Below are 24134 nucleotides of genomic sequence, written 5' to 3' on the forward strand. Positions count from 1 at the left end.
AAGTCATCAGTAGTATCCTTAAGGATGTTCTGATTAAATTCTACTAAACCTAGCAACAAAGAAGGCAGTCTTTAGTCACAGCACTTGAGAGGCAGAGCCAGCCACAGGCAGATCTCTATGAGTTCTAGGCCAGTCTGATCTACAGAGTGAGTTCCAGAACAGTCAGGGCTACACAGAGAAATTGTGTCTTGGGGAAGAAATATAAAAAAGAAAGCAGGGGTTGGGGATTTAGCTCAGTGGTAGAGTGCTTGCCTAGCAAGCGCAAGGCCCTGGGTCCGGTCCCCAGCTCAGAAAAAAAAGAAAAGAAAAAAAAAAAAAAAAAGAAAACAGCAGCATCCACCATCATTATTTTCAAAGCTAAGATCCATCTAATTTTCTCATTCAAAAATCTATTTTTTAAGGGATGGATATACTTCCTAGGAAACTACAACTTATCAAATACGAATCATAAAAAAAAAAAGCTTTTGAACAGATTAATCAAGAGTAAAGAGAACGAGTCAGTAATACGAAGTTTCTCTGGTGTTTTCACTGCATTTAAAGTATGCTGATCTGGGGCTAGGGAGGTGGCTCCGGTTAAGAGTAGATACTGTTTGCTCTTTCAGAGAACCAGAGTTTGGCTCCCAGCGCCCAGGCCAGTGCCTCACAACTGCCCTTCTCCAGCTGCAGGGGAACCAATCCTCTGAACTTCACAGGCGCCTGCACTTACGTACACATACAGTCCCACACAATTAAAAATAAATCTTTAAAGAATATTGATCTGTCAGATGTGGTAGCACATGCCTTTAATCCCAGCACTTGGGAAGCAGATGTGGGCAGATCTCACTAGACTGGTCTTCATAGCAAGTTCTAGGTTAGCCAAGGCTACATAGTGGTACCTTGTTTCAAAAAGCAAAACACAAAAAATCTTTCTCAACTTCTTTCCACAGATTGAAGAGGAATGAATAGTTCCCAGTTCATTTTACAAAGCTAGAATTAAGTTACCAAAGCCGTGTAAAGGTGTAAGGAAACAAAAGCACAGGATAATGTCTGTGATTGATGCAAATGCACAAACCCTCAACCAAACCTAACAACTGAATTCACAACACATTAAAGGACCACTCAACTCAGTCAGACGAGATTTACACCTACATTCAGGAATGGTTCAAACAACTTACATTTAATCAAGGAAAAAGTTATACAATAAAACCTGTAAAATACTGATGAGAGGAATTGAAGAGGGACACACACAGATACAGTCCATGTTCATGGCTTAAAGGAATTTTACTATTATTAAAATGCCCATGCCACTTAAAAGTGCTCTTAGATTCATGAAGTCGCTGGTAAAACGACACTTTTTCTTTTTTTCTTTTTTTAAATGACAATTTTTATAGAAACAATCCTAAAATTAGTTGGATATGGTAGCACTTGTATGTAGTCTCAACTAAGTCAAGAGGCAGAGGGTCTCCTGATCCTAGCCTAGGCGATACAGTAAGGCTCTGCCTTTATAAACACAACCAAACCCCCTTGGTTCAATCCCTACCACCAGAAAAAACAGCGCTAAAATATTTATGCAACCACAGTGACCTTAGAGATCCAAAACAATTGTAGGTAAAAGAACAAAGCTGGAGGAACCATACTGCCTGATTTCCAAACCTGCCAGGGTGTGGCAGGCAAAAGAGAACAAACGGCAGTAGCAAGAACATACACCTCCAGTGGAGACGAATGGAGGCCAGCAATAAACCCACATCATTTTGGTCAAAGACTCTTTGCGGACACTGCCTAGAATCACAACGAGGAAAGAACAGTCCTTTAGTAAACGGTCTTAGGATAACTGGATACCCACATGCAGAAGACTGAAATCAGGGCTGGAGAGATGGTTCAGTTGAGAGCACTTGCTGCTCTTGAAAAGGATCAGAATTCAGTTTCCGAGGCAGGGTGGAAAAAAAAAAAAAAAGAATTCAGTTTCCTACACCCACATGTCAGCTCACAACCATCTGTAATTCCAGTTCCATCAAATCAGATGACTTCTTCTGATCACCGTGGGCACCATATACACACAGTCAAAACATGAACACATGTAAAATAATATCAAAAAATGAAATTGGACTCTTACAGCATGATAAAAAAAATCAACTCAAAATGGGACTTAAAAACCTACATGTTAAGACCTGAAACTATAAAACTACTAGAATTAAACAGGGGAAGCTGGTTGTGATTTCCTAGCACTCCACACGTTTAATCCCAGCAGAGCAGGTGGATCTCGTAAGTTGGAGTACAGTCTGGTCCACGTCCTGAGTTCCAGGATAGCCAGGGCTACATAATGAGGCCTTCTCTCAAAAGAACAAATAACCACAAAAGATAAAGACAAAAAACACAGAGGAAGGACCTATGCCATTTGTCTTGAGAATGTTTTTGGAATTGACCCTAACAGAAAAGGCAACAAAAGGTAGAGTAAGCAAAGGACCCTAAATGCATACAGAATTCAAACAACTCAGGTTAAAGAGCTCTCAGTAAATAACCAAGTAAATAACCTGGTTAGGAATGGACAGACAGCAGGCAAGATAGCTTATCTTGCTACTAAGCCTGACACTGACTGAGTTCAAGCCCTGGGGTCTACATGGTGCTCCTGCAGACTGTCCAGTGCTCTACATATAAACATGTAGTGTGTACACCGACAAAAATTAATAAAATGTAATAAAAAGTTAAACAGACAAGAATTCCACACAGAGAAACACTGTCTTGAAAAACTAAACCAAGGACCGGAGAGATGGCTCAGTGGTTAAGAGCACCGACTGCTCTTCCAGAGGTCCTGAGTTCAATTCCCAGCAACCACACGGTGGCTCACAACCATCTGTAATGGGATCTGATGCCCTCTTCTGGTGTTCTGAAGACAGCGACAGTGTACTCATATACACAAAATAAATAAATATTTAAAAAAAGAGAAAGAAAAACTAAACCAAACGAACAAGCAATCATATTGCCATGGGCTGGACAGGCCTGATTCCAGCGTCTCAGAAGTATGCCCTGACCTCAAGCCGCACAACCCTTCCAATTCCTTTTCACTCTCCTGCACCCCGATTTTTAAGGCAAAAACGTCCTTGATTTTCTTTATAACTTTAATGTTTATGTATTGTTCCTGCTTTTGAACTTAAAAAAAAATCCATTTTTACTACATATACTGTGGAAGTTCATGTGTTCCCCATTCTTTCCATGGCTCGTCCACGTAATAACACAGTTGCAGCTCATTCACTGTCGCTGCTAGGCGGTCACATCAGCAGCTGCCCCACAGCTGAGCCATGTGCAGATGAGCACCTGAGCTATCAACCGTGACTACTGCTATAGACATGGAACCGGTGCACACGCATGCGCATCCATACGCATGGCTAACTGAAGAAGGTTATTTGGAGTGTGTGCCCCTTCAGAGTGTGTATGTCGGGTAGCGAAGGCGTCTAGGGCACAGCACATGTACTTTTTACTTGTTTTCAAAGTCAGTGTATCAACTCTCACTCCCCCAGCAGTGTATGAGCTGCCCCACTCTTCACAGGCCTCGAGGCACGTGGTATTCTCAGCTCTTTAAGTGGTACCTGAGTGTGGCTGTTTTCTGTTCCCTTGATTATTGATAGAATTTCTCTTTGGTAAAATATCAGCTCAAGTGCTGTCTCTGTTGTCTTCCTAGTTCTCTTTTTATTTACAGAAATCCTACATATGTTCTACATACATTGGAAATAAGCCCTCTTTCACACTGTGTTTCTCTTTATCATATGCGAACTGTTCTCTAAAATGTGTTTGCAATGAAAAATCCGTTATCAGTAGTTACCATGTGACAAACACTTCAGATTTCACACACACACACACACACACACACACACACTCACACACACACACAGCTTCAAACTTGCCATGTAACCAATAGCACCTCGGCATTTGTAATGCCCCTGCCTCCACCTCCTGAGTGCTAGGATTACAAGCCAGCACTGCCTCATCTCTTTCATGCAGTGCTGAGGACTAATCCAAGGGCCTCTTACAAGCATTTTACCAACTAAATTACATCTCCAGTTGGATATAGGTTTAATAAACCATTTTAAATACTTGCTTAAGACTCCCTTCAAACAAAATAACCTGCATTTTAGAGGCAAAGGAAGTTGAAAATGAATAGAAGGGCTGTAGGATGGTCTGGCAAGTAAGGGCCCTCACTTGGTGCCGGACAACCTGAACTCCATCTCTAGAAACCACAGAGTGGAGGAAAAGAATGATCTCTCACAGGTTGTGCTCTCATCCACATACATGCCCTGGCATATACACAATCAATAAATAAATAGGAATCTTTTAATAAGTAAAAAGACACAATAATTTTTAGGCCTGTTTATGACTCTAAAATTAGTAGTATTACATTTGATGTCACTGGCTTTCCTATAAACTCAAAGTAATATTCCATTCCCTTGTATGAATTATCGCATTTACTAAACTTTTTTTCCTCAAGCACAAATGGGATAATTGTCTCGTAAGTGAACTGAAAATATCTGATGCTATATAACTTAAGGGTTACATTTTCTATGATCCTACCTCCCAAAGAAACATATATAAATGAAAACAGAACTTAGCCACGTTAGCTGAATGTTGCTGGCCTTCTTTCTGTCTCCACACTGGCTCTGTTGTCACCATCCTGCTATTTCTCTATCTGTTTCAAATGTCATCCCAGTGTAGAGAAGCCTGGGTTATCCCCCAAAATCTCAATTTAATTTTTTATTTTTAAATAGCTTTATACTAAGCCTCCATAATCCCCACCACCAGCACAGCCTCTGTGTCTCTCTATAAGCACGTGTGTGTGTGTGTGTGTGTGTGTGTGTGTGTGTGTGTGTGTGTGTGAAAGCATTCGTGTGTGTGCTCTAAGTAACCACAGTCTCTTTACCCTGTCAGGTCCCTTTTCCCGTGCCAGTACGATGTTCAGCTTATACTTGGTTTTGAGGTGACAGGAAGGAAGAAGCATGAGGATGAGTCTCTATTAAGGTCAAAGACTTGAGAGAGAGAGAGAGAGAGAGAGAGAGAGAGAGAGAGAGAGAGAGAGAGAGAGAGAGAGAACACGAACGAACTCGAGCGCACAAGGATATGGAGGTCAGAGGACAACCTCAAGTGTCAGTACTTGCCTTCTACTTTGAGACAGGGTCTCTCTTATGCACATTGTTCACACAGCTGAACAGCTGAAGCTTCTCCTGTCTTTGCCTCCCACTGCCTGACAATAGAATGATGGGCTTACAGATGCTGTTGCAACTGTGTCCACCTTTTACTTGAGTTCTGTGGACCTGAACTCAGGGCATCAGGCTTACAAGGCAAGCACCCACTATCCCATCTCACCAGTCCAATATATTTTTATGAAAGGAAAAAAAAAAATCACACAGACCTCTGTGACATGCTTGTGAGGATAACTGAGTTCAGCCTTGCTGCCACCATCCCCTTGCCTTTGCCCTCACCTAAGCCTTTACCTAACAGCTGTGCCTCACTGCTGGCTTACTATTTCCATAATAAAACTGCTAAAGCAAGTGTGATTTATAATGTAAACGATAAGAAAAAAATCAAGTTCCACTCATTATGCCTCCATGTCACTGACAAAATGCACTTTTCTATAATGATGAAGAGTTCTATTTAATTTTTTTATTTGGTGATATAAAAAGTCTGAGGCAGGCAGTAGTGGCACTTGGAAGGCAGAGGCAAGCAGATCTCTGAGTTCAAGGCCAGCCTGGTCTACAGAGTGAGTTCCAGGACAGCCAGGGCTACAAAGGAAAAGCCATGTCTTTGAACATACACACCCCTAAATTAATTCAAGTCTATACAGTGTGTTGTCCAATTTGACACATATATCACTGAAGCACCTGAAATGTGGTTAGGTTATCTCAAGAATCAATTATCCATCCATCCGTCCTAGATATAAAATGTGGCATCCTACACGTGCTAGGCAAACACTCTACTTGAAATTTTTGTAAACATTTATTTATTTTATGGGTATAAGTGTTTTACCTACATGTATATTGGGTATCAGATGTAGGCCTGGTGCCTATGGAAGTCAGAAGAGTGTGTCAGATCTCCTAGAACTGGAATTATTACTGTGAGCCACAATGTGTACACTGAGAACCAAACACCCAGATCCTCTACAAGAGCAACAAGTGCGCTAACCAGTGAGCCAACTCTGCAGCTCCGATCTTAAATGTACATGTATTCTGTGTGTGTGCATGTGTATGTCTGAGTGTGTATGTGTGTACACATGTGCAGGTCAGAAGACAACCTGCTGGAGTCAGTTCTTTCTTCCCATGACATAGGTTCTGGGTATCAAATTAAGATTGTGGGGCGGGCTGGAGAGATGGCTCAGCGGTTAAGAGCACCCGACTACTCTTCCAGAGGTCCTGAGTTCAATTCCCAGCAACCACATGGTGGCTACAACCATCTGTAATGGGATCTGATCCCCTCTTCTGGTGTGTCTGAAGATAGCTACAGTGTATTCATATAAATAAAATAAATATTAAAAAAAAAAAAAGATTGTGGGGCTTGGCAGTAAGCACCTCTGCCCACTGAGCTAACACACAGACATAGACAGACAAACAGACATACACACACACACACACACACACACACACACACACACACACATGACAGAGAGAATATTTCACTGTGCTGGTCACTATTGTTTGATGCAGGATTCAAATTCCTATGCTCAAGTAACCCCCACCTTAGCTTCCTGAGTAGCTGAAATACAGGCACACATCCAACTTGCTTGCTTGCTTGCTTCTTTCCTTGCTTCCTTCAATGCTTGACTAGAACAGGGTCTTACTAGTTACCTTAGAGTGGTCCCAAACTCCCTATCCTCCTGCCTCAGCCTTTCAAGTGCTAGGCATGTGTTGAGATCTAAAAATATTTTTTATTTTAATTTTTATTTTAATAGCATCTATGGCTAGTGACTATCACATTGAAAAGCAAATTTCTAAAAAATTCGTAAATATACACATTTGATTGATTAAAAAACCAACACATTATTTCCACTTAAGACCTGACACTGTAGTGCATATTTCCAAGACTTACAAAACCATCATTTTGTGGATTACAAATTGCATTCTTGACAAGTTAAATGGCATTTTAGCTGTCTCTAGTTTTCTTGTTTTTTTTTTTTTTTCCCCCTAGAAGACAGGGTTTCTCTAGCTGTCCTGAAACTTGCTTTGTAGACGAAACTGGCCTCAAACTCAGAGATTCACCTGCCTCTGCCTCCCTAAAGGCGCGTAACATCCATTCTTCTTTATAGGAAATAAGTATTCATTTCTTACAGTCTCAGTTCTCATGGCTTTGATGATACCTTACTATGCTGATGTACCTGTTACATCTCCATTTGTTTTCTAGATGTGTGCAAACTAATTCTTCCCTCCCCATTCAGCCCACAACCTCATGCCTTTCCCTAATTCTGAGGCTTTGTTCTTGTTTTCTGTCTTTTATTCAAAAGACATGTTTTATAATCTCAAGCGTGACTCACATTTGCTGTCTGTGAAATACTATCTATCTGGTCATCTCACTCTACACTCTGAAGCATATCATTTAAACCGAGAAAGCTTCTCATCTATAAAGGAAGTCAGATGTTACTAAAACTCCTCCAAGCTTTATAAGGCTATGAACTCTGTAACAGGCCTAGTTAATGAATTTGCTTGCTTTTCCCTCAGGCTAATTCTTCCTTCTTTTCAAAATGCCAGAAAGGACTCCCTTTTCTATTCTTGGAGAAAGAATCTGAATGTCTGAACTTCCACTGTCATTTTCTTGAATTTATTTATGCTCTAGCCCCAGTTTCACTCTAAAGCTCCAGGCCTGTATTTCTCTTGGCTGCACACCATTAACTAGCAGTTATGCTGCCAGTCCTGATACCAATGAAGGTACTAGGCAAACCAAAGAAATCTTAGGTTTCAAACTTGCATGGCTCAGTGGTCAAAAACATAGCTTTAGAATAATACGGAGCTGACCATTCTTGAGACAGGGTCTCACTATCTAGCCTTGAACTCCCTAAATAGCTCAGGCTCTCTCGACTTCATCCTCTTGCCACAGCTTTCTAAAAGCTAGGATTACAAGCATATACCAGCATGTCAGACTATATATGAATTTGAATCCTAGTTCTGTTGCTTTCTGGATGTGAAGTCCTGGCCAAATTATATCATCTCCTGAGTCTCAATTGTCTGATGTGTAGAGTCAGATAAAAATAAATCAGTACTTACACCTCACATAATTGCCGCATGTTTGTAAAGTATCTTAGCTCGGTGCTGAGCCATGAGCATGCCCTTCAGAGTAGGATTTCTACAACCTCTCGGGGGGCTCGACAGGAAGACTGAAGTATGTTATGGGACTGAAGGGGATCAGATAATGGTCCTGAACAGATGAGAAACCCTAGACTCTTGAACCTTTCTGCACAGTCTACCATCGCCCAGAATGGCTTTCCGTCTCCTTTCTGCTAACAGAAGCCCAAGTTGCATCTTTCCTGCTCCAAGAATTCTTCTGTAATTTCTTCTAAAATCTTGTCCACAAGATCAAGTCACTTACTCCAAAATAAGCATTTCTCTTTCTTTAAAAAACAAAACAAAAAACAAAAACTCATTTGTGTTCCTTCCTTAAATGTGTATAATTCCTTGTCTAATCCCTACTGCCACAAAATTAAAAACAAACAAACAAACAAACAAACAAACAACTACTCCCCAACATCCAAAAGGATCTCACTATGCAGGTCCTGCTATCCTGGAACTCACTATGTAGCCCAGTTCTTCTCAAACACATAGGGATCTGCCTCATGCACCATCATCATGCCTGGCAGCATCCACCTTTCTAAACCAACAGGAAAACAACCCCCGACCCCCCCTGACCAAAATAAAATAAATAAATAAATAAAATAAAATAAATAAAACTAAAGAAAACTTTTCTGACAAACTTCACTATGTCCTGTTGTAAAAGGTGTGGGTGATAAATGCTGTTTCTTAGGATGTAAATTCTTAGAAAGCTGCTGCTTTCTACCAACCATTCCATACTTAATGAAAGATAATCTATGAGCCAACTCTGATATAATCTACATGGTTTTAAGAATTTATAGTATCTACGAAAAATACTTGAACTACTGTAAGTCTGGCTTCAGGCTGCAGAGATGGCTTAAGTGGTTAAGTGTGTTACTGCTCTGGCAGAGGACCAGGTGGCTCCGTCACCACGGATCCCCTCCCTGACCAGTCTCCCTAACATCTGCACTCATATGCATATACCTGCACTAGAGACACATACATATACACATCATTTAAAGAGTAGTAAGCCTGGATTCATCAAGTACCTGCAAAAAAGCAAGAATGAGTTTTTGGAGTTATGTCAAACAGGGCTCCAGTCCTAAAGAACATCCTCTTCCTTTGGTTTCAGGTCTTGAGCACATTACTAAACATTTCTAAGCTCCCCTTTCACTATCTGCACAGGAAGAAAAAGAATAACTCAGTGCACACAGAGGAGTTGCTTGACAGAGTAGAGAGAACAGACTTAGCTAAAAGTCTAACTATAGTAGGAGTATCTTTGAGTTACTTTTTCTATCAAAGTGGGTTTAATCATATTTATGTGTATTTAACAAGGCAACATCTAAGGACGAAAAACAAATAATGAACACTCAATAATAAATTATGTCACTGGCATTAAATTGCCTGTTCAAAACTATTTTTGTTCTAATTACTAAGAGCTGCCAAAATTAAAAATGAACTTGGTCTAACAGATTAAAAACTACTTTGTGATCTTTTTAATCTCTCCTTTTTTTAGTATACTTTAACCGGATAAAGTGTCAAACAACAACAACAAAACCTTTGACTTAATAATATGGCAACTAGAACATTGAAGTATGAGTAATAATATACATAAAAAAATCAGAGCTCAAAAAGAAACACTTTTCTTTAGATTAAATACTATTCTTCATAAATGTCCGGTTTTATCAATAAAACTTTTTATTTCTCGATGGCTCAAACGTTCGCTCCTAGAATTACTTAGGAACAGCTGAGATAATAAGCTAGCCTGACTCCTATAATCATCTTTCTCTTTACTTTCAGGCTGCAGTGATACTGAAATCACTCAGCTCAACACGAAAACCACCCCGCCAGTCGGCCCTTCCATGAGCAGAATGCAGAAGGCAGGGAGGGGTGTGAATGACAAGTTCACATGATGGCACCAACACACATAAAAAAATTCAAGTAACTGTTCATGTTTACCTGAGCAAGTTTGACTGTAGTACCATCAAATAAAAAAAAATTATATTTAAAAAAAGAAAAACTCCCCACATTTTACAGTGTGTGTGTGTGTGTGTGTGTGTGTGTGTGTGTGTGTGTAAGGCAGAAGACAAGCTGCAAGAGTCAGTTCTTTCCTTCCATTATGTAGGTTCTGGGGATCAAACTTGGGCTGTCTGGCAGGTCTGTCAGCAGCAAGCCCCCCGTTACTCACTGAGCCATCTTACCAGACCAGCTCTATTTCTTTTTTCAACATTAGTGATTATAAGTAATAATTACCAATCTTTGCTGACTACTTAAGAAACAGTATTAACTCTAACATTTTAAAATTAAGCAGATGACGATGAAACAATGTATACTATACACTCACTACATAAACACAAAATACTCAAACCGCTTCGGAAGGGACCCCTCCCCTTGTATTTATGTAAAATAAAAGGACTCAATTCTTAATCTACTCCCTGCGGAAACTATATTTAAAACACAAGAGGAACACACATTATAGCATGTTGAATACCTCAGTCACCATACATTGTTTCCCACAACTAAGGAAACCAAATAATACTTAATTCCCATTCTCTTTCCTGTCTTAAACAATATAAGGCGCAGAAATGTTTTTAAAGGGAAAAGCAAATATAGATGTGGTAGACAATATCCCACTACATTTTTCTTCCTTTCATGTTTTCTTGGCGGGGGTCTGGAGGGGGGGAGTAAGAATGGAAGACCAAAGTTCTGAGCACCTAAACATGGCCTATTTTTACAAGTACTTTTCGGTAAGGCGGACCTGGGTCCTTTGACAATGCAGCACCCAGTGTCACCCATACTACGGTGGAAGAACGTGCTTGCCACGCTCCAACTCTTAGCAAAGTCAATTTGGCATCTCAAATCCAAAGTGGCCTGCACACACTGGGGTAAAGCAAACGTCTACGGGATGGACACTGACGCCGGAATTTCCGAGCGATTCAAGAAAGATCACCCGTCAGTTGCCCCTAGCCGGCTTCCGAGATGCTGCTGCGCTCCGCCGCACCCCAGGCTCCGGGTCTGGCCAGGCCGGGAGGGTGCGCCGTACGGCCAGCCGTTCCCGTTACCCTAGGAGCCTCGGGCCAGTCGCCACACGCCCCTCGCCGCCACCCCTTCGGTCCCGGGTAGCCGGGGTGCCCGCGCCCCGCTCACCGGCCCGGGTGGTGTCCGTCAGGTCGTGGTTGGCCGCTCCCCGGGGAAACTCCCTCAGTTTCCGGCCGCTCAAGCTCAGCACCCCAGTGACCGCCGCCTCTTCCAGGGCTCGGTCGACCGAGCGGCTCCAAGAACCCGGGCCCAACCCAGGGCTCGGTCCACAGTTAGCACCGGAGAGGTTTCCCCCGGACCCCACTGGGCCAGAGTACTCCGCAGCCGCTACCACAGCCACCAAGCCCGCGGCCGCCATTTCCCAGCCGACAACTCTCCGGCCCGGCTCTGCGCATGCGCCACCCGATCCGCTGGGTGGGCGGGGAAAGGGGCTCGCGGACCCCGGACAGCTCTCCGGGACGCGCTGGGCGCAGCTAGGCGCCTGCCTGCCTCGCCCACAAGCAGGTTTTCCAGGGAAACCAAGCTGAAGTCGCAGAGCGGCAACAGCAGGCTCTGTGCTCCCTAAAAGGCCACTACAAAAACCATCCTTAACAGCGCTCCAACCCTCAGTGGTGGATTACTTTACACAGCATTCTTAGCACCGTTGCTGCCAGAAACTTGGGTACTTAAAGGGGACTCCCTGGGAAAAGCCCGAAATTGTCTCTCAACTTGTCACCATAACTGTCAGATAATCCGAACTGAAATTTGTAGGCATACTATTAGTTCTTGAAGGTTTAAAATACTGTTTGCGCAGATTCGGCTACCAAGTCCCTAATTCTTGTTGAAATTGTTATATATCTTAGATTCCTTTTATGAAAGAGCTCTTCATGAAACCTAACGTCTAAATACTATAGCTGTTTGCGCTGATTTTATCACTGACTGTTGCGGAACGAAGAGTATTTAAGTCTAACGTTGAAATCTTTCTATAATATAAACGTAGGGATTAAATTTAGAACCGAAAGACCAAAACCGGAAACCGTTCAAGTAACGAAAAATACCACTCACATTAACTTTAAATAAGACCTCCCTAGTCCTGCAGTCTTATTTTCCCAAATCTGTTTTAAATTCCAGCCATCCCTAATATGCGGTGCAAATGTCACCATCAATTTTAAGCTTGCTGTACAGAATTCGAGGGCCTGTCAGATGAAGTCTCTGTCCTAAAGAATTAGCTAATCTTATTTTGGAACCCAAGGAGGCCAGTTACAATAAGACAACAATAAAAGGGCTGAACGGGAGGAGAGGATTATCTACTAGAGTTCACAGCAAAGCAGTCCCTCTCAAGAATGAGTGAGGTTTTGAATCAAACCTGAAGAGTTATGAAAGGACAGGATGGCAAGAAGGCAAAATTCCAAATGGAAGATGAGTATACCCATATCCAAGTATGATTTTTGATGCATGTGAGAGCATTAAGACACAAATGAGGGATTGGGGATTTAGCTCAGTGGTAGAGCGCTTGCCTAGCAAGCACAAGGCCCTGGGTTAGATCCCCAGCTCCGGAAATAAAGAAAAAAAGAAAAAAAAAAAAGACACAAATATCATTCAAGGGCCAACTCCAGGGAAGCCCCAACCAACATTTTCCTGAGCTTCCAAGTTCAAGAAATTGTAAAAATGTTTCAGTAATGAATTTGGTTAGTAACAGTTGCTCGGAGACCTGCTCTGTCAGCCCTTTTGTAGCCCAGACTGGCCTTGGCCTTCCAACCCCTGGAAATACAAAGCTAGCATACAATAGCTGATACCATGTCTGGCTCTCACTATGTGACATTCTAGTTTCTTTTGCAACAAGTTCCACAATAAATTATTAGTGTCTATTCATGGGCCGCTTCACCGTAAGTAATGGGTAGTTTTTGTCAGGTAATGTTGATCTAATATATGTATATTTTCTGATCTGAAAATTGATAATTCTTTGAAAGATACTGAGCTAGCCAGGCACACATTGCAATCCTAGCACTCGAGAGGATCCAGGCCAGCCTAGATACAAAGGGATACCTATCTAGAAAAAAAAAAACCTAAGTTTGGCTGGCAAGATGGTTCATGGAGGAAAAAAGCTTGCCACACAAACTCAACAACTGAAGTTTAATCCATAGAGCCTGTGGTAAATGTGGAGAACTGACCTTTAACCTGTGCCCACTCCATCATATACAAACACACAGCATATAATCCTGCAGAATTGCCAGATGTACCCCTCCAAATGCACTATGGTCCTCTTACTACTTTATATTTGCATGAATTCTGACAAGTTCTTAGCAATATGGCCTCTTTTTCCTATTGGCATACACTGCAATCTCAGCATGATAATCTGAATCCTGAACTGGCTCCATGTGTAAATTCAAACTACTCTGTTTGACTTGATTCGAAGCCATTAGTGAATTAACCACAATGCTATACACACCTCCCATATCCCAGGGAGATAGGAGAAGGCTGACCATAGGAGTGAAAAGGAAGCATGGCTAAGTAGATAGGTTATATATTAACAACAGAGAGAAAATTAAGGGGGAAATTGGAGTTTTTCAGAACACAGTTTGAAAGTCTGTAGATATCTGAAGGCCAAAATAAAGAGGTCTGTGGATGGGGGAGAAACGAAGATGCTACACACACTATTATGTGAGAAAACTTCTTTAAAAAATAGGGGGTGGGGTGAGAACTGACTGGGAAGATGGCTCAGTGGGTAGAGTTCCTTGCATGACCTGCATGAGGACCTGCTTTCAAATCTCCAGCACTCAGGTAAGAAAGCCAGGTGTGGCCACATCTGTGCTGTAACTCTACCCAGCACAGGGGACACAGGAGATTACTGAGGGCTGCTACGTGTCAGCCTGGCTCCAGGTTTGGAGAGAGACTGTATCTTAAGAGAACAATGAAGCAGGACCCTTGTTATCTTCATCAGGTCTCTGAGCACACATAGGCATACACCACACATGTATGAAAAGGTTATTTTAAAAATGGGAAGTGTGGGGGCTGGGGATTTAGCTCAGTGGTAGAGCGCTTGCCTAGGAAGCGCAAGGCCCTGGGTTCGGTCCCCAGCTCCGAAAAAAAGAACCAAAAAAAAAAAAAAAAAATGGGAAGTATGAAGAAAGCTGGAGCCAGAACGGGGCTCTCAAGTCAGTCTTTGAGTGGTAGTGAGATCCTGTCTTAATTAAGCAACTAATGAATGAATGAATGAATGAATGAATGAATGAATGAATGAATGAAAGTGGGTATATGCCTGTATTCCCAGCTACTAAAGGCAAGGGATTACTTGAGCAGAGGAATTTGAATCCTGTATCAGACAACAGTTAGCTGTTATCCATATATATTCATATATGTTTATGTCTGTGCACATATGAAAAATATGCACATATACACACAATATGTAAAATTAAATCTCAGGGCTAGGTAGGTGGTTCAACCATTAAGAGCATTGGCTCCCCTTCCAGAGGTCCTGAGTTCAATTTCCAGCAACCACAAGGTGGCTCACAAGCATCTGTAATGAGATCTGGTGCCCTCCTTTGTCATACAGACGTATACCCTGTCAGAGCACTCAACCACAGTAAAATACATAAATGAAGTAGCAGTAAAATTAAATCTGAGCTGCAGTTGGCTCACTGGCTAGAACTTGTTGCTCTTGCCGAGAATCTGGGTTCAGTTCTAGCACCCACATGGTGGCTCACCTCTCTAGCTCTAGAGCATGTGATGCCCTATTGTGACCCTGGCAAGCACCGGGCACACATGGTACAAAACCTATAAACACAGGCAACACATACACAGGTCTAAAAAGTTCTTAAGAACCTGTCATAAAATGAGAGGTCGAGGGGAAATTCTTGAGATGTGTAAAGACTTGGGTTCAGTTTTCAACTATGATGTAAATGCAAAATGTGTAGAATTCTCATCCTATCCCCTCGATCTCTTCTTTTTTTTTAAATCTTCTGAGACAGTATCTGTGCATCCCACGCTGGCTTCCACATTTGAACTTTCCTGCCTCTGCTTCCTGAGTGCTAAGATCACAGGCACGCACTATCAAATCCAGCAACTCCATCTTCATGAAGTAGGTACCATGTTACAAGTTCTCAGAAGTGGAGTCTTTGTGGAGAGTTCACATAGTGAAGAACTGAAGAGTACTAACAGGTTGTGAGCAAAGGGGATACAGAAATCAACCACCTTATTCAACCACTGTTCTGCTATAAGGGAAAGCTGAACAAGAGGGCAGCAGGGGCTATTCAGTCCCAGGCACTGACAGACTCCCCTTCTTCCTGTTTATTTTATAGGCTAAAACTTAACTCATTCAGTACCAGAAACAAGTTTCACTTCAACTTCAATAGCTTTCAATAGAGCCACTGAAGAATTCATTGTGGGAACTCCTTAAGACTCTACTTCTCTAAGATTAAAAACTTGGTATATCACATCCTTTTTAAATCTATGAAACTTACTTGAATATTCAACAAATGTTTGGTCATTTTAGTTTTGGTTGTGCTGAGACAAGGTTTGGTCCTGCCTGGCCTGGAACTCACTATGCAGACTAGAACCCACAGCAAACTTATTGCCAGCCTCCCAAGTACTAGGATTACAAGGTGTGTGCCACCATACCTGCCTTTCTTATTCCTTTAATAGGGTCCAACTGATTTTAAAAACTTTATACAACAAAGCTTAACATGAGTTTCTACTTATTAGAGGAAATGAAAAGGGGGGGGGGGGATGGGCTCATGAGTGTATGTGTGTGTGTGCATGCGTGTGCATGTGTGCGTGTGTGTGCACGCTCATGTGAACACATGTGGAAGTCAAAAGATAGTGTGCTCTCTGGAGTTTGTTCTTTGCTCCCATCACATAGGTCTGGGGATCAATTTGGTCATTAGAGTTGGTGGTAAGCACCTTTGCTCACTGAGTTATTAGACAGTAATAGCCATACACACTAGGTAAATAGCTCCCTATTCACCTTTAGTATGATATATATATATATGTACACACACATATACATATATCATATTTTATTAGTATATACCAATATACCATCTGGGTATATTTAGAAGTCTATAATTTCCAAGCAAATCCTTACATCTCTTAGTGGTCTACTGTATCCAATTTTTTTTTCATAAATGCTTGGGGTTTACCGAAGTATCCAGTCTGAAATGTGCCAGAGGGGCTGGGGAGAGGGTTAAGAGTGCGCACTGCTCCTCAAGGGGAAACAGGTTCCATCGCCACCACCTACATCAAGCTGCTCATGGCACCTCTAACTCCAGTTCCAGGGGAACAACACCCTCACCTGCCCTTCATGGGCCCAGCACATGCGGTGAATACACAAACATGCAGGTACACACACAAATATATAAGCCAATCTCTGAAGTGACAAAACTAGCTATTGTGGCACACTCCTAGAAACGCAGTCATCTGAAAGCTGGAGCACATCTGGAGAGGAAGGGAAAATGGAGGGAGAGACGAAAATAGAGGCAGGCAGGGGAGAAAGGCTGATTGTGACACCACCACCAACGCTGCCCCCAGCTCCAAAGAGAACCACCATCTTTGCTGGGAAGCTTAAATTATATAGACAAAGCGGCAAGATAATTAATTCCAAATGAATGTAAAAGGTCTACTGATCAGAAATGAGTATTTTTGCTTTAGTATAGCCTGCATTTGGAATATATGGAACTCTTTGTATGACAAGTGATGTTTTAATCTCTTCATGTCTCAATATATGCCTTGCATATATTGTATGAATTACATTACAGGCAGCAACAGTTAATGTGCACCTCTACCAAACTAAAAAGTTGACAACCACACCCATGTTTCTTAAACAAATGTTAGAATTTGATTATAATTAATATAGTGAAAAGTTTGTGTATGTTTAAAAATACATGACATATTCTAACACCAGCCTGTTTCCTCTGTGTTAGATTTTTTGAGATGGGGTCTGGGATTAGCAATCATCTTCCTGGTGTACAGGGGAAACATTGGCCTTTCCTAATTAATGAGTTTCAGTAGCTTCAGTATCAAAGTACATAAGGAATTATCATTGGAAGAGTCTATTTACTGAGCACATCACAAATGCCGACACAGGGCTATTACTAATTCTTAGATATCTGACACATTAAATACCACAAAACTACTGTCTATGTGTGAAGTCGTTTATTGTTCACTGAGAATTATAAGACATGAGGCTCAAAACATGACAGCTATATGTACGTTTTAGGAAATGTTGGGGTCACTGTACTGGGATGTAAGAAGAGGGGCTAACACAGGTCATCTGAAGGGGCTCATCCACTTCCTGCTCTGTATTATAACAATGTAACTATCCTTAGTTTTCCTCCGTGACCTCGTGTTGGAACCTCATGTCACCTATGTATGAAATGGTCAAAAGTTAGAGGAATACCAAGAGTGGAGATTTAGCTGATCAGTGACTTCAAATCCCAGAAAGCATAAATAAAACCACAAGATGCTCTGTAACACAGAACCATCTAAAAAACCACAACTCTATCTTTATAGCTCAGAATAACTCATGTCAAACCCGTTACATTTTATTTGTTAAAAATGAACAGCTTCAGAACAAATCTAATGTAACTTTTCCAAAAAACACCAAAAAGTACAGTGTAAAGCGCCTCCTCGTTAAATACAAACGTCACTGTGATGCACTGCATCAATGTTCTGCATACACCTTGATGCAAAGGAAATCTTAAGTTGCACCCTGTTTAAATAAAAAAAAAAATAAAATAAAAGGCTCCAAGAACCAAACAAGGATTACTACAGTCACATTCCGAGAAAGGAAATTTCCCTCCAACAAAGCATAGTGTTTTGTTTATATACAACATGTCAGCACTCAAAAGAGTTTTAACTTAGTTGTATCAAAGGCAAAATTTGAACAAAAGTTAAATTACAGATGCATGAAGAGCAAACATTTTCTATACCAAAGACACTGTTGTTCAATGTACTTAATGTCAACATTTGGGCGATTTTTAAGATTTTCCAAAAATGGAATTACTAATACCTCTGTATAATAATATTTAAAACAACAAGAAACAAAGACTTTTCTATCATATTTTTAAAACTGTTCCAAAGATAGTGTTCATGCTCAGATGTTTTTCCTTTGCTTTAAAATAAGCTACCAGCAAACCACTCTAAAATGTTTTGTTTCTGAACCAAATATAAATATTCATATTGGCAAAAATGTTTTATAATGAGTCCTTGACCTCCATGAAAAGCATTACAGCTAAGGAGAAACTGGAGTTTACTTTCAAATTCTGTGATTAGCCTCCAAACCCCTTCCCCCTCTCAAGTACAAGTACAGCAGATCACAGATGCTGGGCTGAGGAAAGATTTAGATCTTTGGTATAAGCATGACATTGTTGCTGACTTTCCCACGACTAGCACAAGCCAGGAAGAACATCAAAGACAATGAAGTCTAGGACACAATGAAGGCGGGCAGGAAGTATAGTGCTCTGTCTTTACAGGAGAAATCAACAGCAGAGACTTAAACACCCACTCAAACTCGAAATCATAGCAAAACTAAAGGTCAGACTTCAAAATGGCTACACTTGATCATCTGTAGCTGGAATTTGTCACTGCATTTTGGCATTTTACTGTAATTCATGACCTATGACTACGTAAGTACTCTTAGCACTATGTTGGCACAGCAGACCTCACACAGTAAGGAAAACCCTTTCTCCCTATAATGCCTGAACTCTGAGTGATAGAAGGAACAGAGTGAATGTGTACAGTAAAGTGTAACTTCATTATAATTTTGCTTTTTTTTTCTTTGTGACATATACAAGTAGATTTTTGTTTGGGGAGTTATAAATTATTGAACTTATCAAGTCTAGAAGCTTTAAAAAAGCTTTTGAATATGAAACATAGGACTTTTTATCTAGTAAGTGTACTGTCAAAATACCCAAGGATTCAACTCGTTTTACAAATTGTAAGCATCATTTACAGAAGAATCTATGAACACTAGATTCAAGACAGAAGTAAATCCAGATAGTCTAACTATGACTCGGGTTTTTATTTTTCCCGTTTCCAATCCTTCAGTGTGCTGATGCCTTTCATGTTGTCTCCATTTACACTAAACACAAACTACCAGGGTTTGTATTAGGTATCTCCTCCAAGGACCTACCAGATAACTTTGTAAACAAGCATTTACGGTCCTGACACATTTTGGTTTGAGACTAATCCTGAGAGCCACATTTTTTATTAAAAGTTTAGTAGTAAGTGCTTAGAACTCAGGGAATTTAATCTAACAATAACTGAAAAATGAACCAAGTTCCAAATATTTCCATAAGCCTCGAACGTCAAAACCGAAATTCTCCTACAGTTTAAAAAACACCAGTAATGATAGAAAGGCAGCTGTGCTTGCCACACCAGCACACGAGTGGGTAAGCAACAACACGGAGGTTACTCTTAGTCCTCCAGCTTCAGATTTACCATGGCAAAGCCCAAAAACTGGATACAAGTGATGAGATCCTAAATACGCTCATAAAAATAATCAATTTCTATCTCTCTGTCTTCCTTCTGCTTTATGAGGAACCAAAGAAGGCAACAGAGAGCTGCTTTGTTTGGGCCAACCATGACATCTTTAAGAACAGATAGGTATATTCCCTGCTATTCTTTCAGGGCATTATTTATACATTAAAAAAAACAACAACAAAAAAAACCTTCAAAAATAAAGTTATTTAGGCTTGTGAATATTCTGAAGTAAAGTTTCTTGAACTTCTCCGATGAACTCTTCAAGCAAATCAACTTTTCAAACAGTCAAACTTAAAAGTTCCTTGGACCTATCCTACAGTCACGAAGCGGCTTCCTCCTTTGCTGAAGGGGAGGGCGGCTCTTTGCTCTTTCAGTATTCCAAATCGTTCATTCAACGTCATCCCTGTCTATAAAAAAACAGAAAAACATTAACTTAACTGAAAAAAAAAGTCCTTTATATATGATCTTAAAATTACTAGTAATTAGTAGTAATTTACATCTTCAATTGTGTATATAATTTCAATTGACTGTAACAAAACTAAGCTATACATCATTGAGTTGCCTATCAGTAGCTTTAGAACTCAAAAGTAGGCAGTCCAAGAATCCTTATCTTCCAATCGTTAAGTATCTATACAGTGTTATACAATTATATACATATTACTATTACTGCCTATATAAAATATATCCAAAATACCTCGATCTAAATTAATTTGAAGCTCTCTGAAAACACTGTTATAAATTCTAGTGAAAGGTTTGGCAAAAAGTGTTACTTCAACTGGTGCTGGCACACACATTTGATTACAGGAAGCAAAGGCGGGGAAATCTATGAGGTTAAGTAAATTTAATAAGCTCAGAGAATACAATACACGAACTGTCAAAATCATACTGAAATGTCACTTTACACTTATCTGTCACTATACAGATAAAGTGACGGATAATAACAAATAGAACAAAATGTGGAGAAGTTTAGAAACCTCATAAATGCTGTAAGAATATAAAAGAATAAAGTCATCTTTGGAAAATAGCTTGGTAGTTTTTAAAAAGGTTAAAGTTAGCATACGATCTACCAAAATCTGGTCTAACAAAATCTATCAAATATGTCCATTGGCATTTACCTCCTCCCCTCAAAGAACACATGCTAACAGCCAAAGAACACAAAAACTTCCACCTAAAGTATTCGTAATGTGACAAATACATGTAATGAATACCATCCAAACAATACAAAGAAAATGCTAATATGGATGAAACTTTAAATAAATCATGGTAAATAGAATAAGATCTGATTTAAATAAAATGTCAAATAGGCAATCTATCAGAGTGCCTAGGGAGTGGGGAAGGGCTAGGCCACCCTGTTTAATGTGCATACAATGTTTCTGGTTAACAGAAGGCTGTCAGTGATCTACCCAAAGAAACCTAGGAGGGATACATTTTTTTTTTTTTCTCGGAGCTGGGGACTGAACCCAGGGCCTTGCGCTTCCTAGGCAAGCGCTCTACCACTGAGCTAAATCCCCAACCCCGAGGGATACATTTTTATTTACCTGTTTTCCCACACTATTTATGTCAAACTGTAGAGGGACTCCTTTAGGAATTTTCTTAACATCAGACTGTTCTCTTTTTGTTAAGAATGAGGGCACAGCAGTACGAGTTAATCGTGGTTTCTGAGTTCTAGTAAAGAAAATAGCAGTTTAAATTAGCTTACAAGATAAAGTACTCAAATTTTCCTCACACACATTCAAATGAATTAAGGCTATTACAATGTTCTCTCAAAAAATAAAAATAACAGTGCCAGCTCCTGGTAGACTACTCTTAACTACCAAAATGTCTGACTGCCATAGAATTCCTTTTCAAGTATAACTACACCTTTTTAAAAGTTTTTTTCCATTTCATGTGTAGGAGTGCTTGCCTCCATGTATATGTGTGCACCATCTGTATGAAGAGACCATGAAGCTGAGGATAGAGTGTTGGAGCCCTTGGGATTCAAGTTACAGATGACTGTGATCTGCTTTATGGGTGCTGGGAATTGACCTAAGATCCTACACAGGAATAGTTAGGTCATCTCTCCTGCCCTGCCTGTAAAACATTCTTTTTTTTCCCCCCGGAGCTGGGGACCGAACCCAGGGCCTTCTGCTTGCTAGGCAAGCGCTCTACCACTGAGCTAAATCTCCAACCCCCCTGTAAAACATTCTTAACAAGTCAAATAACTGGTGATTTCTAAGTCATGATCTTTAATCTGTATTTTTGGTACAATACATATAGTGAAATAGTTAACTCCATTAAGCTCACATTGATAAAATACACTATAAAACCTTTTAAGACAAAGTAGGTCCAAATGATCTCAAAGTAATGACATTCAAACTGCCCAGAGGGAGGAGGGCAGGAGTGGCAAGCACAGGCGTCACCTCACTTACTACAGCACACACACTTAAAGGGACACGTTTGCTCTACAGACTTGGAATTCTGTGTCGTCTGTGTACAGTGGCAGCCACAGGCTAATTGTCAGGTGTTTCTCTATCCCTCTCCACCATATTTCTGTATGTTTGATGGAATCTCTCACCAAGCCTGATGCTCAATATCTGGCTAGACTGGCTTGCCAGTGAGCTCCAGGACCCATCTGTCTAGCCTGTCTCTGTTCCCCCCTCCACCCCCACGCTGGGATTGCAGGGTCATGCTGCCGCACCTGGTTTTATATGTGAGCCCTGGGGATCCAAACTCAGTTCAACGTGCTTGTAGCAAACAGTTTACCTCTAAGTCATCTCCCCAACTCCATGAACAGAATTTTTGAAAGCAAAAATACATAGTAAGCAGAGATGGTGGCATGTATCTGTTTCCTCAGCACTCAGGAGCTTGAGACAAGAAGTTCAAAAGTTCAAGGCTGGTCTGGGATACTTAGAAGTATTGTCTGACACAAAATTGGTAATATCTGTATTATATGTACAGATACGTACATATGAGTGGGTGTTTTGGGGGGATGTAGAGCCAGGAATCACTTGACCGTATATGATTTCCACTTTTGTTTGAGACATGGCCTTAGTCTATACTTGAGCTAACTTTGAACTCAGTATATATCTAAAGCTGGTCTTAGAATTCATGGCAATCCTCCTGCCTTAACCTCCCCAAGTACTGGCTAATGTTGCAATCCTTTATCGTTGCATCTCGTTTTATCCCGACTTAAACGGTATACTCTGAGCACAAGTCCAATGCTTCTCACTTCCCTATCATATATCAAGAGTTTACAATTTTTCAAGAAAGAAAAAAAAAAGGAAGAAAAAAACTTACACCGGACACTGTACAGCTCCAGGATTGTCAATGGATACAGTCAAAATTCCTCCATTTGTGGTGGAAGTTCGCCATCTAGGTTTGAAATTTTTTTTTCTTAAAAGCTTATAAATCTTTCAGTATATCCCACTGGAAGATACTGTTCTGTCTCTCTGCCCATCCATCTGTCTCAGTTCACCAACCAAGTAGTCTACCACCAAGGTAACATCTCAGCCCTGAACTATACATCTCAAAGCAGCCATTCAGTTTTTTAGTTTAAAACACACACAAAGATGCTGGATCCCAACATCCAGGTATAAGACTGAAAACATGGATTTGTGTTTATCAAAGCAATGACCATAAAGACATTAAAAAAAAAAAAACAACGAAGTATAGAGGAGAATCTAATGAAACCAGACAGCAGGCAGTCTCCATTCTCATCTAGAGGTAGCTTTCCTGACTTTCCCTACTTTCAGTGACAGTCGGTTACTTTTGTTTACTGCACAGGATGTTCACACAGAAAGTTCTTCCTAAGATGATACCAGGCATTCAGCTTTCCTGCCCATTCCCCACCTCTAACTTTAATTTCCACGGTTGTATTATTATTTCCCTTTCATTGTAAATTAACTACAGTCCTTCTAATGGTGTCTGGATTCTGTCTGTTCTGATAACATTTAGTAGTAAATGTAATCTATAATCCTTTCTACTTTCCGACACTTTAGATTTCCCACTCCTCCTCTTCATCACTGGTTTCACTGTGTAGTCTAGGGCTTGTCTCTCTCTGTCAGCTGTCTAAACACTGAAATCACAGGTGAATGCCACCATTACTGTCAACTCTACCTTTACATTTATTTATGTTAGCCAAAATCCAGCACTTTCATTATAATTTCCCAAATTAACTGTCTTTTTGCTTTATTTTTTACTCTCAAAGCCCAAAACAAATAAATAATGCCAGGCATGCTGGCACACCATGTAATCCCAGCACTTGGGAGGTGGAGGCAAGAAAATAAGGAGTTCAAGTCTAACCTCAGATGCATGTTGATCTGAGGCATATGAGAACTTCCCCCAGCATAAACAGTGTATGTATGTGTGTGTATATCACTATTATGTTTGTTGAAGAAGCAA

General features: G+C 40.6%; 2 protein-coding genes across 31 annotated transcripts in view; both read right to left on the reverse strand.

Annotated features, from left to right (window-relative positions):
• The window catches only part of Lrch3 (leucine rich repeats and calponin homology domain containing 3), a 99772-nt gene extending 88073 nt beyond the window's left edge, over positions 1-11699 (reverse strand). For 25 of the 27 annotated variants that reach the window (XM_087576185.1, XM_087576179.1, XM_087576182.1 and 22 more), the window contains exon 1: positions 11406-11675. In XM_087576185.1, coding sequence (XP_087432311.1) covers positions 11406-11655 — 250 coding nt within the window. In that variant the 5' untranslated portion in view covers positions 11656-11675. Of the gene's footprint in view, positions 1-11405 lie in introns of all 27 variants that reach the window. The other 2 variants (NM_001371838.2, NM_001371837.2) reach the window with 1 other exon arrangement.
• Positions 11700-17411: 5712 nt separating this feature from the next.
• Positions 17412-24134, reverse strand: part of Fyttd1 (forty-two-three domain containing 1) — a 29503-nt gene continuing 22780 nt past the window's right edge. For 2 of the 4 annotated variants that reach the window (NM_001399283.1, XM_087576619.1), the window contains 3 exon segments: positions 17412-20161; positions 21293-21419; positions 23031-23105. In NM_001399283.1, the coding sequence (NP_001386212.1) occupies positions 20063-20161; positions 21293-21419; positions 23031-23105 (301 nt within the window). In that variant the 3' untranslated portion in view covers positions 17412-20062. 4 annotated transcript variants of the gene reach the window in all.

Source organism: Rattus norvegicus, chromosome 11 (assembly GCF_021556685.1).
Source record: "Rattus norvegicus strain SHRSP/BbbUtx chromosome 11, alternate assembly SHRSP_T2T, whole genome shotgun sequence".
NCBI classification, from domain to species: Eukaryota; Metazoa; Chordata; class Mammalia; order Rodentia; family Muridae; genus Rattus; species Rattus norvegicus.